The following is a 16,586-nucleotide window of genomic DNA, read 5'->3' as shown; positions in this document are numbered from 1 at the left end:
GTTTTCAGCTATTATCTCCTCGAGTATTTTCTCATGGCCTTTCTTTTTGTCTTCTTCTTCTGGAACTCCTATGATTCGAATGTTGGGGCGTTTCACAGTGTCCCAGAGGTCCCTGAGGTTGTCCTCATTTCTTTTGATCCTTTTTTCTTTTTTCCTCTCTGCTTCATTTATTTCCACCATTTTATCTTCTACCTCACTTATCCTATCTTCTGCCTCCGTTATTCTACTCTTGGTTCCCTCCAAAGTGTTTTTGATCTCATTCATTGCATTATTCATTTGTAATTGACTCTTTTTTATTTCTTCTAGGTCTTTATTAAACAGTTCTTGAATCTTTTCAATCTTTGTTTCCAGGCTATTTATCTGTAACTCCATTTTGTTTTCAAGATTTTGGATCATTTTTATTATCATTATTCTAAATTCTTTTTCAGGTAGATTCCCTATCTCCTCCTCTTTTGTTTGACTTGGTGGGCATTTTTCATGTTCCTTTACCTGTTGGGTATTTCTTTGCCTTTTCATCTTGTTTAGATTGCTGTATCTGGAGTGGGCTTTCTGTATTCTGGAGGTCTGTGGTTCCTTTTTGTTGTGGAGGATTAACCCAGTGGGTGGGGTTAGACGATTGGCTTGTCGAGATTTCCTGGTTAGGGAAGCTTGCGTCAGTGTTCTGGTGCGTGGAGCTTGATTTCTTCTCTTTGGAGAGCAATGGAGTGCCCAGTAATGAGTTTTGAGATGGGTCTATGTGTTAGGTGTGACCTTGGGCAGCCTTAAACTTCTTATTTTATATTGGAGTATTTTTGTATTTCCTCTTCTTTGGGATGGTTTTGGTCACTGTGTCCTGTGTGGTGTTATGAACCTCCATCCATAGTTCTTCAGGCATTCTGTCTATCAGATCTAATCTCTTGAATCTATTTGTTACCTCTCCTGTATGATAATAAGGGATTTGATTTAGCACATATGTGAATGACCTAGTGGTTTTCCCTACTTTCTTCAATTTAATTTTGCAATAGGAGCTCATAATCTGAGCCACGGTCAGCTCCAGGTTTTGTGTTTACTGACTGTATAGAGCTTCTCCATCTTTGGTTGCAAAGAACATAATCAATGTGATTTCGGTATTGATCATCTGGTGATGTCTATGTGTAGCATCATCTCTTGGTTTGTTGGAAAAGGGTGTTTGCTATGATCAGGGTGTTCTCTTGACAAAACTCTGTTAGCCTTTGCCTTGCTTCACTTTGTACTCCAAGGCCAACGTTGCTTGTTATTCTGGGTATCTCTTGACTTCCTTCTTTTGCATTCCAATCCTCTATGATGAGAATCACATCTTTTTTTGGTATTAGTTCTAGAAGATCTTGTAGGTCTTCATAGAATTGTTCAGCTTCTTTGAAGTGGTTGAGGCATAGACTTGGGTTACTGTGATGTTAAATAGTTTGCCTTGGAAATGAACAGAGATCCTTCTGCTGTTTCCAAGTGTTGCATTTTGTACTCTTTTTGTTGACTATAAGTATAGCTGATGAACAATGTTGTGCTAATTTCAGTTGGACAGCAAAGGGACTCAGCCATAGTGTATATGTATCTGTTCTCCCTCTATGGATCAACTGTTGATGATGATGATGATGGCCTTGCCATGCATCTTGCAGACTCGGACCAGTCCCATTGCTGCTTCTTGGTCCTCATTTTCCTTGTCTGTGAGATCAAAGGCTGGATGTGGATGATCCCTAAAGGCTGAAATTCCTTAGTTTCTACCGTGATCTACGAGCTGGGTTTGTAGTATGTGCCTTGTGAGCTTGAGCAAGTCACTTCCTACACCTGTTTCCTCACCTGCAAATTGGTCCTGGGATGGGGTCAGTGCTCTTCAAGCTCTTCCCACTTGAAAACTGTGAATCTCGAGGTGTTTGTGGGAGACACCAAAGGAGAGGTTCAGAAGAGTGGGATGGAAAATTGAGACCAGGGAAGTTGGGGTGCAGAGCACAGCATCGGGGGGCTTGGGAGGGGCATGGAGGTGGAGCCAGGAAGAAAGGAGGGTGGGGAAAAGGGGTGCCCTGAGTGAGTGGGGCAGGGCCTCTAGAAGGAGAGGAATCTCGTTAAGAAGTGAGGATTCTGAGCCGGTAGGTCTAGATTCATGCTTGTGACTCGCCTGTTTCTCAAGCTCGCAGGTGAGACAGCGGGGTCCAAACCACTCTTTGAGTGACCAGGAAGCATGCTCTGTCCTCAGCTTGGTGCCGGGGGGCCTCTTAAAGAAGGAGCGAGAAGCTGATCTCCTCCCCATCCCCAGGACCACAAAGCAGGGGATGTTTTTGCCATGGTTGTTTCCTCCCCATCCTCCCCGCACACCTAGCCCCAGGTGTGCACGCGCGCACACACACACACACATACACACACACACACACACACACACACTCACTCTTCGATGTCCTGGCCTCTCCACTTTGCTGCATCAGTGCTTCCATCACTGGCCTTCATTGCAAAAGCAATTCTGAGGGAAAAGAATCTCACACCACGTTTTCCAGGCCTTGCTGTCTGGTGGTGATGATCCCGGAGGAGAGGGAGGTGGGGTGTCTCTGTTGTTGGTGGGCGGTGATGTTGTGGCCAGGTTTCCCCACGTCCCCAGTCCTGGGGGCTGAGGTTCTGCTCCCCGCCCCCACCCCGTCAGAGGAGGGGCCTCCCACCGAGTGTTTTTCTCATCTAACCTCTCCTCCACCATCACACACACACACACACACACACACACACACACACACACAGAGCCTCCCTCTCCCCAGGGCCGCTGCCATCCTGCCTTCCTTATGGAAGGGCCCCTTTTCCTCACCATCGTCCACAGACACATGTTTGTAAAACACAGGAGGATGCACAGTACACGGCTGAGGCTGCCACCGGCACCCCCGGCGGCCCAGGACTTCCACACGTGGCCACATCTGCAACCCATTCCCCAGCGCAGCCCACCCAGGTGTCATTCACGGGCTGCAGGGGCCAGAGGCTCCACCCCCTCCTCTCCCATCACCACCCCACCCCATCCCCTACCCCCTTCCTCCCTGGTTTCCAGGGAGGGGATACCACAGTCTGGGGCAGTGTGTTTTCTCACAGGAACCTTTCACCTGGCCTGTTCTCTCCCCATGTTTTCCATTTCATCCTCCCCAGCCAGCACCCACCCCTCCTTCCCGACTCAGAGGGGATGTGACTTGAACTGCCTCCTTTTGCAGAAAGAATTCAAGAAAGAAGACTCCACTTATGGAAAGGAATTACAGAATTGACCTGAGGAAGTTGCACACCTAGCCAATCCCCTCCACCTCCTGCCCCTCACATCCTTGTGTTTCAGAGAAATGGCCCTTCCTTGACTGTGATGGGAGGGGCGAGGGAGTCTCATTGTTCTTAGGTTCTGGAAAAAGGAAATGGGGCTGGCCCTCCAGGCATTTTAAATCTCCTTCCACAGACTCTTCCCTAGCTCCTCTGCTGTCAGTCGTGTTCACAATTACACTGTTCCTTTGATACAACTCCATCACTAATTATTATTTACTATTTACTATGGTTGAACTTACCCCCATAGTAGAGTGCAAGCTCCCTAATGAAAGGAATCAGAACACCTGTGTCCTACACCATGCATTCACTGTTTGTCTTCATTTCTTTTCTTTTTTTACATTTTTATAGATTAGCTTTTATTTATAAGACTTCTCAGTGATAAAGAATCTGCCTGCCAAACAGGAGATGTGGGTTTGATCCCTGGGTTGGGAAGATCCCCTGGAGAAGGAAATAACAACCCACTCTAGTATTGAAGAAGTGAAGTGAAGGTCTCTCAGTCGTGTTTGACTCTTTGTAACACCATGGATATACAGTCCATGGAATTCTCCAGGCCAGAATACTGGAGTGGGTAGCCTTTTCCTTCTCCAGGGGATCTTCCCAACCCAGGGATCTAACCCAGGTCTCCCGCATTGCAGGTGGATTCTTTACCAGCTGAGACACAAGGGAAGCCCAAGAATACTGGAGTGGGTAGCCTATCCCTTCTCCAGTGGCTCTTCCTGACCCAGGTCAATTCCTGGGGTCGGGAACTGGGGTCTCCTGCATTGCAGGCGGGTTCTTTCCCAACTGAGCTATCAGGGACTCCCTACTCTGGTATTAATGCCTGGGAAATCCCTCGGACAGAGGAGCCTGGTGTGCTGCAGTCCATGGGGTCACAAGGAGTTGGATGTGGCTTAGCAACTAAACAACAAACAGGTTTTACAATTTCTTGTAATTGAATGAAAAAATTTTAAATTCTATAATGCTTTACAATTTCCAGAAGTTTCACACACATGATTTAATAGAATTCCATAATTATTCTTTTCCCCACCCGTATTGCCCTGCCCCCCCTGACTGGTAACCTTCTTCTGTGTGTGTGTGTCTGTGTGTGTGTGTGTGTGTGTGTATTATAGGCCATTTCGAATCTAATAACAGGGAGAGACACTGTCTCCTGGAAAATGCCCCCGTGTAGGAATTTGCATGAGTTTCTGGGGTTGGCAGTGCCTTGTTGTCCCCCAAGTTAATACTGCCCATCATGGCATAGGGTCTAGCTGTAGTTAGGCAGCAGCTGTCCACTGACCTGTGACTCTCCCTGTCTTCCCTAACAGATCGCCTTGACTTTCTCCATCGTCTTTGGGGTCATTGTCTATCGCATCACTACTGCAGCTGCTCTGTCTCTCAACAAGGCCACACGCTCCAACGTCCGGGTGACGGTGACGGCCACGGCGGTCATCATCAACCTGGTGGTCATTCTCATTCTGGATGAGATCTACGGCGCCGTGGCCAAGTGGCTCACCAAAATCGGTATGGAGTCGCCACCTCCCACGCTCCCCTTGAGCCCCATAGTGTGTGGTCAGTTCAGTGTGTGCAAGGTTTCTGGTCGCAGTGACCCAGCATAAAACAAAGGAAGTCCAGAGCACTTGAAGTGGAGAAAGGAGAAGGATCAAGGATCAAGATCCTTGGAGGGTCTCTGCCCAGGCAGGAATCTTTCCTGGAACATTCTCGATCAGTAGTCCTCTGGCCCAAGTTGATGGCCTCTTTATCGCCCAAGAGCAGTCATGGGGTCTGTTCTTTCTGCTTCCCTGGTGGTTCAGTGGTAAAGAACCCACCTGCCAGTGCAGGAGATGTGGGTTCCATCCCTGTGTCGGGAAGAGCCCCTAGAGAAGGAAATGACAACCTACTCCAGTATTCTTGCCTGGGATAATCCCATGGACAGAGGAGCCTGGCAGGTTACAGTCCATGGGGTCACAAAGAGATAGACACAACTTAGCTACTGAGCATGCTATTCTTTTTAGCCTAAGTTAGAAGCAAAAGGGCTTCAATACTTCCTGCTTAAAAAAAAAAAAAAAAAAAAAAAAAAACAAGAGTTCTCATTCTCCTTATTTTCCCAGCAACATTTACAAAGTTGGGAAAGTCTCTTGATACTTGAGCCCAAGAGAGTCTTATCTGCCCCCATACTGTCAGAGGTCCCCACAAATCCATGCATTCCCCAGGCTCTGAGCAGACTTCAAAGGGGTGTATCGGGCTTCCCAAGCTCCCAGCCAGTGAGAAAAATGCAGTGGCCTCAGCATTCAGACGTGTCATTCGAGCCATAAGCTGCTATTGCTTGAGCACCACTTTCCGGCACTTATGCTTCTTAGATGGGACGGGGCAGGGAGGGCGCCGCAGGGAGCTGAGACCCTCTCCTCACTGTCTTTATCCTGGGTGGCCTGGAAGCATCTCTTTCCCTCTCTGAGTCCAGGGACCAGTGGTCTCAGCCTCTCAGTAACCTCAGGGGAGTGAAATTCGTGAAGGGATGTTTTTAACGTGCTATCAAGTTGTAAATGGACACTTGACCGGATAAACCCCCTCTTCAAGGGAGCCTTTCCTGGGGCGCAGAGAATTCCAGAAAGGGTTCACTAATGGCAGTGACTCTTTCAGTGCCTTCTCTGGTGTGGCCACTTCTCCTGGTGGGCAGTGAATTTAGTTTCTGTGTGGAATGTAGGCAATTTACCATCTGGCCGTTCTGCTGTCTTTGGGCATGTGTGTGTTTATATAGAAGTGTTATCTGGGTTCCTTCATATGTTTCTTAAGAAAAGTGGGCAGAGAATTCCACTTCAGTGTGTTTGTCAGTGATTCCATAGAAGCACTTAGGATGAGTCTTCCATGCCCCTGGGGGCTCAGGGGAGGCTCCACGTGGGAGCATCCAGTTGGAGAGCTTGGAGATCAGTGGACGTGGACCTTAGACAGGCATGTGTGGAGGGAGGAGAGGAAGGTCCTTGGCAGAGGAATCAGGATAAGAAATCTGGCAAGGACGGGGAGATTCGACAGGAAGTAGCACGTGGGCTGGGCTTGTACGATGGGTAGAATTGGGGGACTTAAATGTGAGAGAGTTGAGGGGGCAAAGCTCAGCAGATGGAAGAGAACAGGAGGTGTGTCCAGGACGCTGAGGGGAGCCCACGTGGTGGTGCTCCAGGTCCTGGCTTGTCCAGGGCACAGCATGGTGGGACACCAGGCCTGGAGAGTTGGCTGAGCCCAGATATTTTGGTGGAGGACTTTGGATGTCAAATTGAGAACTCTACTGATGATGGAAAAGTATTTGCTCAAGTTCAAGGCAGGGTGGAGGTGCAGTGGTAAAGAACCTGCCTGCCAATGTGGGAGACCTTGGGTTGGATCCCTGGGGTGGAAGATCCCCTGGAGTAAGAAATGGCAACTCACTCCAGTATTCTTGCCTGGGATGTTACATGGACAGAGGAGTCTGTTGGGCTACAGTTCATGGGATTGCAAAGAGCTAGACACAATTGAGCATACACACAAGGGGCATCCAGTAAAAAGTACCATCCTCCTGGCCTGATTACTGAACCTGCTGAGAAATAAGGTGAAGGCAGATGTAGACAAAAGCCAAGTTTCAACTTAAAAGCTGAAAAAGGCTACACGGGAGAAAGCAGCTTCGCAGGAGAACTAAACCGGCTTCCTATTCCAGGTTCCAGACAGAGTGGCGTCCCCTGGCAGGCAGCAGTGGGCAGGGAGGCCCTGCAGGTGTTAGGATATGGCAGGGGTGGGCACAGAACAGCTCCTGCCTCCTGCAGGCCCTTTGCTTCCCCATGAAGGGCAGAGCAGAGGGGCAGGCGAGGGTTGCCATGTCACCCTCCACTCCAACCATCCGAGAGGAGAAGGAAGGAGTGAAGCAGAGAGACAGGCAGGGACTTAGCTAATCACACTCCCCTCAAGTGGGGAAATGCTGGGAGTGTCCCCCTGTATGCTCCACTCATGGGAATTCTGTCCCGTCCCCTCTGCCATCGTCCCAATCTTTCTCAGTATTAGACCAGTGCCTGAGTGCAAAGTGGCTTCAGTCGACTGTTTGTGACCCAATGGACTGGAGCCCGCCAGGCTCCTCTGTCCTTGGGACTCTCCAGGTAAGAGTACTGCAGTGGGTTGCCATTTCCTTCTCCAGGGGATCTTCCCGACCCAGGAATTGAACCCACGTCTCTTATGTCTCCCACATTGGCAGGCGGGTTCTTCACCACTAGTGCCACCTGGGAAGCCTGTATTAGACCAGATGAGGCTGTGTTGTAGAATCTCAGTTGCACACTACAAGGGTGTGTATTGGTTCTCGCTCACGCAGCATGGCAGGGCAGGGTCTCTGCTTTACAGAGTCACCGGGGACCCAGACCGACGGAGGCCATGTGGGCACGTGTTAGGGACAGAGAGTGCTGGAGGGTCACGTGGAGGCTGTCACAGCGGTGAACAGTTCATCGCCTCTGCCCACAGCATGCTGGTTAGAAGCGGCCTGATCAGGAAGAGGCTGGAAATGTGTGGAAGCTCGTGGACATTCCATGACCAAGAAAGGTCTCTGTGACTCACTCCAGCCAGGCCACACAGCCCTGGAGAACTGCCCGTCCGCCTGACATCTCAGTTCTCTCCTCCCCAACCGGCTCCCTGGTAGATCTTAGCCCATGCTTGTTGGTGCATTTACGGGTGAAATACATCTCTCTTTTCACTCATGCACTCAGATTGTTTTTTTTTTTCCCAAGGAATACCATCAGGCAAGGCATTCTGTAGGCCACAGGAGAGGCTAAAGCGAACTTTTATGCATTCGTGGTTTCAACCCTGCCTGCTCACCAAGGGATTTGAGGAAATGTGAAAATGAACCAGGGAAGGACTTCCCTGGTGGTCCAGTGGCTAAGACTCCACCCTCCCAATGCAGGGGGTCTGGGTTGGACCCCTGGTCAGGGAACTAGATCCCCCATGCTGCATCTAAGATCCTGCATGTCACACCTTAAGGTGCCATGTGTCCCATCTAAGAACTGGTGCCACCAAATTAAAAAGAGAGAGAGAGGGATGAACCTCTCTCTTGCAGAGTTGCCATGATGGAGGGGTGACTGGAAGATGTGTCAAAGAGATCCAAAGACTGGAATTGTTCTTACTGGCAGAGTTCACACACTAATGAGACAGTCACACACAGCAGGGTGTGACCAGCCGACCTGCCGGCAGAGGTGTGGTTTCAGAGCTCCCAGGCCTGCAAGGAACATGAAACTGAGGATAAGGTGCCTGATGGAATGAGGGTCCTGCCAAGCACAAGGGCTCCTTTTGCCTTCTCACGCCGGGTTTAATGCCCATCTGGCATCCTGCCCCTGATCTCCTGGTGCGTGAGGAGGTGGTGACCATGTGCTTTGCTCACTAGGTGTAAACAGCTGGGGTAAACAACTCCAAGAGTTCCCGAGTGTTTCTTGCAAAGCTGGGCGATGGAAGACCCATTCCCTGGGAGGTCCCCGGACAGGCCCCGGTCTAGGCCTAGCTGAGGTCCATCTTGCCACAAATATTTATAACAAAAGACAGAATTTGTTAACTACCTTGAGTGTGATGGATGGACTCCGAAGTGATAGATAAAGACAGAGATTGTCTACCTGATGACCAGAACAACAGTAGTCGTGGGTTCAGGTGCAAGACACACCATCATCTGGAGGCAACAAGGTCTTGGTGGTTGAAGGACTGAGCAGAAGCCCATGGTGGTGGCGGGGGGGCGGGCAGGCGGGGTTGCTAGGGAAACAGAGATGCTTTGAGACCTTGTTGGCCAAGGCACACTGTGCTAAGTGTGTGGCCTGGTTCAGCAAGCATCAATCCCTGACGTTTGTGAGTCTCAGTGAAGAGGTAAGACAAGGACTGTCTTAGTCCCCAGTGATGTGTTCTTTCCTGGAGGGGTCACAGGGTGTCACGGGGAGAGGATCCAGTTCCTGGAGGAGGGAGGAAGCAAGAACGGGGCAGGACCACCCAGGCCAAGAGGAGGGGGCTTGGCGTCTTGGGAGGCCAGGGTCTGAGGCAAGACCCTAGGGTCAGCAGGAAGATCAGCTCAAGGTGAGTGTCTGTCGTAGTTTGTTCTGGCTGCTATAGCAAAATACCATGGACCAGGTGGTTGGTAAACAACAGAAACTCATGCCTCAGGGTTCTGGAGCCCAGGATGAGGGTACCAGTGTGGACGGCTCCTGGTGAAGGGCCTCTTCCGGGCTGCTGATGGCTATCTCCTCGCTGTGTCCTCAAGGGGTGGAAGGGGGCTGGGAGTGCTGCAGGGTCTTTTATAAGGGCGCTCATCCCATTGCTTGGTGGCTCAGCAGTAAAGAATCTGCCTGCAAGGCAGGGGATGCAGGTTCGATCCCTGGGTCAGGAAGATCCCCTGGAGGAGGGTATGGCAACCCACTCCAGTTTCCTTGCCTGGAGAATCCCATGGACAGAGCAGCCTGGTGGGCTACAGTCTCTGGGGTTGCAAAGAGTTGGACATGACTGAGCAATTAATGCTTCCAGTTTCACAATCCCATTCCTGAGGGCTCCACCGTCATGACCTAAGCACCTCCCAGAGTCCCCACCCCCTCATACCATCACCTCTGGGGGGTTAGGGTTTCAACTTGTGAATTTAGGGGAACACAGACATTCAGACCATGGCAACTTCCTCCATGGGTCAGGGCATGGGGTGCACTGTGCCCTTGATGGCGAGCTTCTGAGCTTGCGTGTTGTGGAGCAGGATATTCAGGGTCTTGTTGTGACCCACATGGGCCTGGATCTGGCTTAGCCTGGAAGGGGCCCCCGTTCATCCTGTAGCTGCAGGGATGACCTCTAACTCCAGGCTGAGTGAGGAGGGCAGGGCTGACACCAGGCTTCATGGCTGAATGATCCAGCTGCCATCTGCTTGTCATCATCAACATGGTTCCCTAAGTCCAGCTCCTCCAGCTCCTTCTCCTCCTTCTCCTCCTCCCCCTCCTCCTCCACTTCTCCCTTCCAAAACTCTGCCTAGTTCTGGATTGTGTGTGGGGCTACAGATTCCTCCTTACACTTCACCAAGCCTCTCCTAGTTACAGGGTCACTAGTCACTGTGTGTACCTGACACACAATTATTGTGTCAGATCAAAGCCTCCAGTTCTTAGGAAGAGGCTGCATTTGTGACTTTGTTTAAATAGCACTATAGCACTAAGTACCCTGCTCCTGAGCATCGCTACCCTGGGGGCAGGGAAGTGACGGAAGGAGGAGAGGGGAAGAAAGGACTTGATTTTCTGACACCCTTCGTGTTCCTGGCAGGCATTTTGCATACAGTGTTTCATCCAATTTTCACAATAGCACTTGGTCGTTTCTTTTATTTTACTTATGAGGAATCTGAAGAGGTTTAGAAACTTCACCAATGCCCATGGTTAGTAGTGGCATGTGTGTGTAGACACACACACAAACACACACACCCGTGCCGAGTTCTGCTTTAAGCACGTCATGTACCTTAGTATATTAAATCCTCAGAACAGCCCTGAGTACACGGTGGTCTTGACCCTCCCACAGGCCCAGGGGCCTCTGACTGAGCAGTGAGGCTTCTGTGTCCTGGCTGAGACAACAGCAGTCCACTGTCCAGTAATACGTAGCTGTCCTTTTGCCTCGGGGAATTCTAAAAGTGCAGGGAAAGGAGAATAAAACACACCAGAGGTTCCAGAAGAGTTTAAAATCAATGCAGCCACCCATGAGGATGGCGGGTTGCAAGGCATGGTTGTGGTGGGGGGGGGCACAATCTCTGGGGATTAGTGGGGAGACAGTGGAAGCAAGCCTCTTGCTCCATGCAGGCCTGCCAGCAAGAGCAGACCTCTGTAGGTTCACCAACTTTGGGGTCCCACTTGCTTTTTAAATGAAAAAAAAATTATTTTTTGAAGAATTGAAGTACCACCAGGAAGTCCTGAGTCTAGAATAATGCTTCCAGCTCTAAGCCATCCTCTGCACAGGCTGTATCTGAACGCTAAGCAGAGGAGACGGGGAGGAAAGGAAGAGGCGGTGGGAACCTCAGTACCAGAGGCCGCCCGGACCGCACAGATTCTTTAAAGAGGAATGTTTTGGGTTTACAGGAATGGATCTAATTTCCCATCAGATGTGGACGACGTGTGTTTTCAGAGCGCAGGGTGGAGGGCTGCTGAAAGGGTTCCGGGCACCAGTGCAAGGGGAACCAGCTTTCCCATAGCTAGAGTCTGCACGGGAGTGGACTTCCAGAGCAAGGACATGTGTGGATGCATGTGGATGTGTATTATGCACGTGGGTACATGTGAATACATGTGGATGTGTGTGGATGCACATGGGCGGCAGGTGGGTGTGTGTGGATACATGTAGATGTGTATGAATGTGTGTGGATACTTGTGGATGTGTGGATACATGTAGATGTGTATGAATGTGTGTGGATACTTGTGGATGTGTGTGGATGCATATGGATACATGTGGATGTATGTGGGTAGGTGTGGATGTGTGTGGATACATGTGGTTACATGTAGATATGGTGGATGTGTCTGGATATGTATGGATGCATGTGGATATGTGTAGATGTATGTGGATGTGTGTATGCACCTGGGTGCGTGTGGACACGTGGATACACGTGGATATGTGAGGATGTGTGTAGGTACATGTGAACACATGTGGAGGCATGTGGATGTGTGTGGATGTGTGTGGCCACATGTGGGCTGGGCTGGGACCTAGGCCTTCCTAGTGGGGAGACTACAGTGCTGGTAATTGAAATCTGGCCCAAGAGTCAGATCTGCTGGGTTGTCTTCCTGCTCTGCCACCAGCTCCTGACTCCCTGGGTGGCCTCCTGCCCATTGCATGTGGGGGGCCAGGGGAAGGGTGTGGTCAGAGTTGATTCTGCCATTGTCTGAGGCCCCCTCCACGAGGCGAGCAGGAACTGTACATTTTGTCTGGGAAGCTGAAAGATGGTGGGGGGCTGCTGCTCATAATGCAAACGACGTGAGCATGCCTGTAGCCCAAGTTTGTAGAACAATTCATTCCAGTTACATGGAACTATTATTAGTAACACTGCTACTTATAATAGTTTTTTATAACTGGCAAGAATTCCTTCCAAACTTGAGCTGTAGCTACGAACATTATCTCTTTCATTTTTCCAGTTAATCCCTGAGCACTTATCTATCCTTTTAGCAAGAAGCCCATATGTTCCTCTCCCTTTTTTTGAGTTTTCTAAGAACCCAGCACCTTAATCCGTGAGAAGGAAGGGAGTCAGGGTGATCATGCTCTATTGACCATGTTTTCCCTCCAGGTCCCTTCTCCCCACCTCTCCGCCTTGGTCTGTGCCCTGAGGCCCAGCAGATTGTATCATGGGCGCCCCTAAGCCTGACTGTGGGCTGGGTTCAGCCAATGGGAAGCAGTGGAAGGAGCTTAGCGGGTACAGGAGACAGAATTGGGGCCATTTCTCCATGATTTAGCCTCACCTCTAGCAAAACTGTGCCTTCATTTACATCCCTTCCTCTGAACCTTGTGTGGTGAATTCTGTTTCTTGCTGGGATGCTGACCATTTAGACCGGGTCAGGCCAACATCCATGTTTAAACAGGGACATTCCCTGGAGTGTGACCAGCCCTTCACTCCCATGTCTCCTTGCTACAGCACATTCCTGCTGGATGCTGGCCTGTCCCATCAGACAGGGAAGGCTGGACCACTGCTGAGCTGGTCCTTCCTCACTGCAGGTCCCAGACCGGCCACTGCGTTCTTCAAGGAAGCACAGTCCTCTCCATCGAGTGTCTACGACTATGAGGGTGCCCAGCTTTCAGACATATAATACCTGTATCCCCATCCCCACGCTGTCATCTGTCACACAGACCCAGATTCCCTTCTCCCTGGAAACCCACCCTAGCTGTATACAGCCTGTCTTCATAAACTTTCAAAACACAGTAGGTTGGATGATACCTCATCCCAGCTCTCTTTGAGGAGGTGACCCTCAGTGACTATAAGATAGGGGTCCTCATCACCCTAAGTGATGCCACCCCAGCCTTCTAAGAAAGGGGGCTGGTCAGAGATGTTGGGGTAACTTGCTAGAGCCTCTTTCACCAAAGAAGAGAAACATGCGTACAAATGAAAGGTCTAACAGAGTGCCTGCTACATCGTCTTCCTGACAGCAGATGTTCTTGACTTCAGACTGCACCTGTGTAGCTCAGGGAGCTCAGTCTGGTGCTCTGTGATGATCTAGAGGGGTGGGATGGGGGACAGCGGGAGGGAGGCTCCAGAGGGAGGGGATATTTATATATATATGCTGTGCATGCTCAGTTGCTCAGTCATGTCTGACTCTTTGCGACCCTATGGACTGTAGCCCGCCAGGCTCCATGGGATTCTCCAGGCAAGAATATTGGAGTGGGTTGCCATTTCCTCCTCCAAGGGATCTTCCTGACTCAGGGTTTGAACCCATGTCTCCTGCATCTCTGATATATGTATACATATATCTGATTTTCTTCCTTGTGCAGAAGAAACTAACATAGCATTGTAAAGCAGTGATTCTCCAACAGAAAAAGAGAAGACACGCCCCAGGGGGCTGACACTTGGGGCTGGACTGTGAGTGCACAGTAGGTCTCCAGTCCCTTTGTCTAGGGGGCCCGCAGTCATCTTCCTGACTCTAAGGGCGGGGCCCCTTGTGCTGGAATCTCTCCAGGGCTCCAGGAGTGTCTCAGGAACACCCATCCATAAGCTCGCCCTCGAGCAGTGCACTGGCTGCCTGGTTACCCAGCTGGCTGGCTTCTGACAGGGTGATTCCCTCCCCGTGGCATAAACAAGGCAGCAACATCACACAGGAGGCTGGGGCCGCCTCCCTCCCCACCCCCACCCCCCTACACACAAATACAAACCCGTGCACACACACAAATGGAGGGAAGACCAGATGGTTGGGCTGTCAGGAAACAGTACTATTTGCAAAAGCGGGATCTGCCCTGGGGGAGAGGTGGGAAGCGAGCGGCACCTTTGCTTTCGGACTCAGCCTCGATTCCACCCCAGAGTGGTGTTAGGGCTGGAAGTGGCTGAAATTCACACCTGGAAGTCGCCTCAGTTTGGTTGCCGCCATGGATCTGTATCTGCTGGATCGCTGGGGACACCCAGTTCAGACGAGTTGCTCTTCCAAACTTCCGATTCCGCAGCCGACACCCCCTTGCTCGTCATGCTGTTTCCATATGACAAAGATGGCACTCCAGGGACTTTGAATTCTGAGCTGGCCCCCTGGGACTCACTTGGGCTTTCATACTAATTATTTTCCAAGGCAGTTTACAGCTGGGTCATTTATACTCATATTTTTTCATGACACAATGCACCTGAGGTTTAACACTTAAAAGAAAGGGAGAAGGGTAAGGACGAGGCACAGGAATTCTATCTCATGGTCCCTCCTGGTCCTAAAGTCTGCCCTCTGTCCAAAATCCACTCCAGCTGGTGAAATCCAGATGGCCTCCAGTCAACCTGGGGTGGCTTCCTGGGGGAGGTGAGGTTTCAGGAGCCTGTGAAGGTGGAGAGGGGTTGAGTTCTGCCTTCTCACGCTGTCACCATGTTGACTGCTCCTCTCCATCCGTCTTATTGTTGTTTAGTTTCTCAGTCATGTCCAAGTCTTTGTGACCCCATGGCCTAAAGCCTGCCAGGCTCCTCTGTCCATGGGACTCTACAGGCAAGAATACTGGAGTGGGTTGCCATTCCCTCCTCCAGGGGGTCTGCCCGATCCAGGAATGGAGCCCACATCTCCTGCTTGGCAGATGGGTTCTTTACCACGGAGCCACCTGGGAAGCAGTTGATGTCTAAAGGCTTTTTATTTGAAGTTTTATTTAACACAAGGCTGGGCTATTTTCTCATGGGCTCAGATGGGGACCACTCCGGATTCTGTGTCCTCTCAGGGGATGGTGCCCAGTGTTCTGAAGTGCCCTAGTTGTCCTGTAGACATCATCCCACCCCGAGGGGACCCTGCAAAACCTGTTCCATCTCACCGTCCCAGGCAGGTGAGGCTCCTCATGTTTGCTGTTGAAAGAGACCCATTCTAAGATAGGCACAACGTTGTAAATCAACTCACTGTACTTCAATTTTAAAAGAGAGAGAGAGAGAGACCCAAAGTCACATGGAGCTCCTGGGCCCCCACTCACTCCCTCCCCTGGGGCTGTGTTCCCTCGGGCCCCCCCCCCCCCCTTCCCCAGAAGCCTCAGCAGAGCACTGGGCATGGCCTGTCTCATAGCTTCTCTGCCGTGGGCCCCCAGCTGATTTAGTGGACTATCAAGCAGATTTGGATTGTTTATTGGATATGCCCATTATTTATGATGGCTCATGGCCCTAAAAGCATAGGCACGGGCTGTTTATAGAAATAATCCTAATGAATAATAACCAGGCCCATGATTTATTAGAATGGAAGAAGGGAGCCACTCATTTTCAGTTGGAGCAAAATGCTCTGAAGGGACCAGATTCTCCTTCCAGAGAGCTTGGAGGAAATTCCTGTACGAATTGGGAGATCTAAGTACCAAGAGTTCAAAGGCGATTATAAAAGAAAATCAAAGACACGTGCCTCTCTGGACCTCATCCCTAATCCCCTTCTAGCCACATTTACAAGGTGACTTTTCCAGATTTTCAGATCCTCAGACCTGTTTAAGTAATATCACCTGATTACTTTTCAGGTGACATCAGTTTTCATTTTCTTACCCCCAAATTACTTAAAAGTGAGAGACAAGATGTGGTTAAGTTATTGTTGAATTGACTGCTTCAGGTTCATGGAGCAAAGACTCAAATTCCTGTTGAAAATGCCCCCTCCCTCCCTTCTTCCTTCCTTCCCTCCTTCCCTCCTTCCTTGCTTCCTTTTGTTGACTGAAAAAAAATGTGCAGCCTAAAATTTGAGAAGTATGTTTTATTCAGTGGACTTTCTGAGGACTTAAGCCCAGAAGGCATGGCTCTGCGAGATAGCTCTGAAGAGGTGAGGGAGGAGCCAGGATAGATAGGAGATTCTGCAACAAAAACCAGGTAGTCAGAATAGCAAAAGATGATTGTTAGTTAAAGAAAAGCAGATACCTGGAGTTAATGAAGCTAGTGCGTTTTTACGTATATCTGGGCTCATTGAAATCATCCCTTTGACATGCACCTCAGCTACCTGGGCCCAGGACCCTGTGTTCTCCATCCTGAGTCCCCTCAGGGTGCACAGTCCAGGGTGGCTCTAGTCATCACTGATGCACCTGATGTGGGGTTAGTGCTTTCCCTCTGTCCCTGAAGAGCATGGCCCAGTAACCTCTTCTCTGCCAAGCTCTTTGTCACAGTCTGCGTAGACCCCTCTGAGCTCTCTGCTCAGCTGTCCATGGAGCTCCATGGGTCTCGAGTCTTCTGAAGGCAC

The 16,586-nt window shown here is 50.3% G+C and overlaps 1 protein-coding gene across 1 annotated transcript in view; it reads left to right on the top strand.

Moving 5' to 3' along the window:
* The window catches only part of ANO2 (anoctamin 2), a 340,921-nt gene that overhangs the window by 267,918 nt on the left and 56,417 nt on the right, over nucleotides 1-16,586 (top strand). The window contains exon 16 of the mRNA XM_061124073.1: nucleotides 4,593-4,788. Within this exon, the coding sequence (XP_060980056.1) occupies nucleotides 4,593-4,788 (196 nt within the window). The remainder of the gene's footprint in view (nucleotides 1-4,592; nucleotides 4,789-16,586) is intronic.

Source organism: Dama dama, chromosome 22, assembly GCF_033118175.1.
Source record: "Dama dama isolate Ldn47 chromosome 22, ASM3311817v1, whole genome shotgun sequence".
Classification (NCBI taxonomy): Eukaryota; Metazoa; Chordata; class Mammalia; order Artiodactyla; family Cervidae; genus Dama; species Dama dama.
This window is presented reverse-complemented; position numbering and strand designations above follow the sequence as displayed.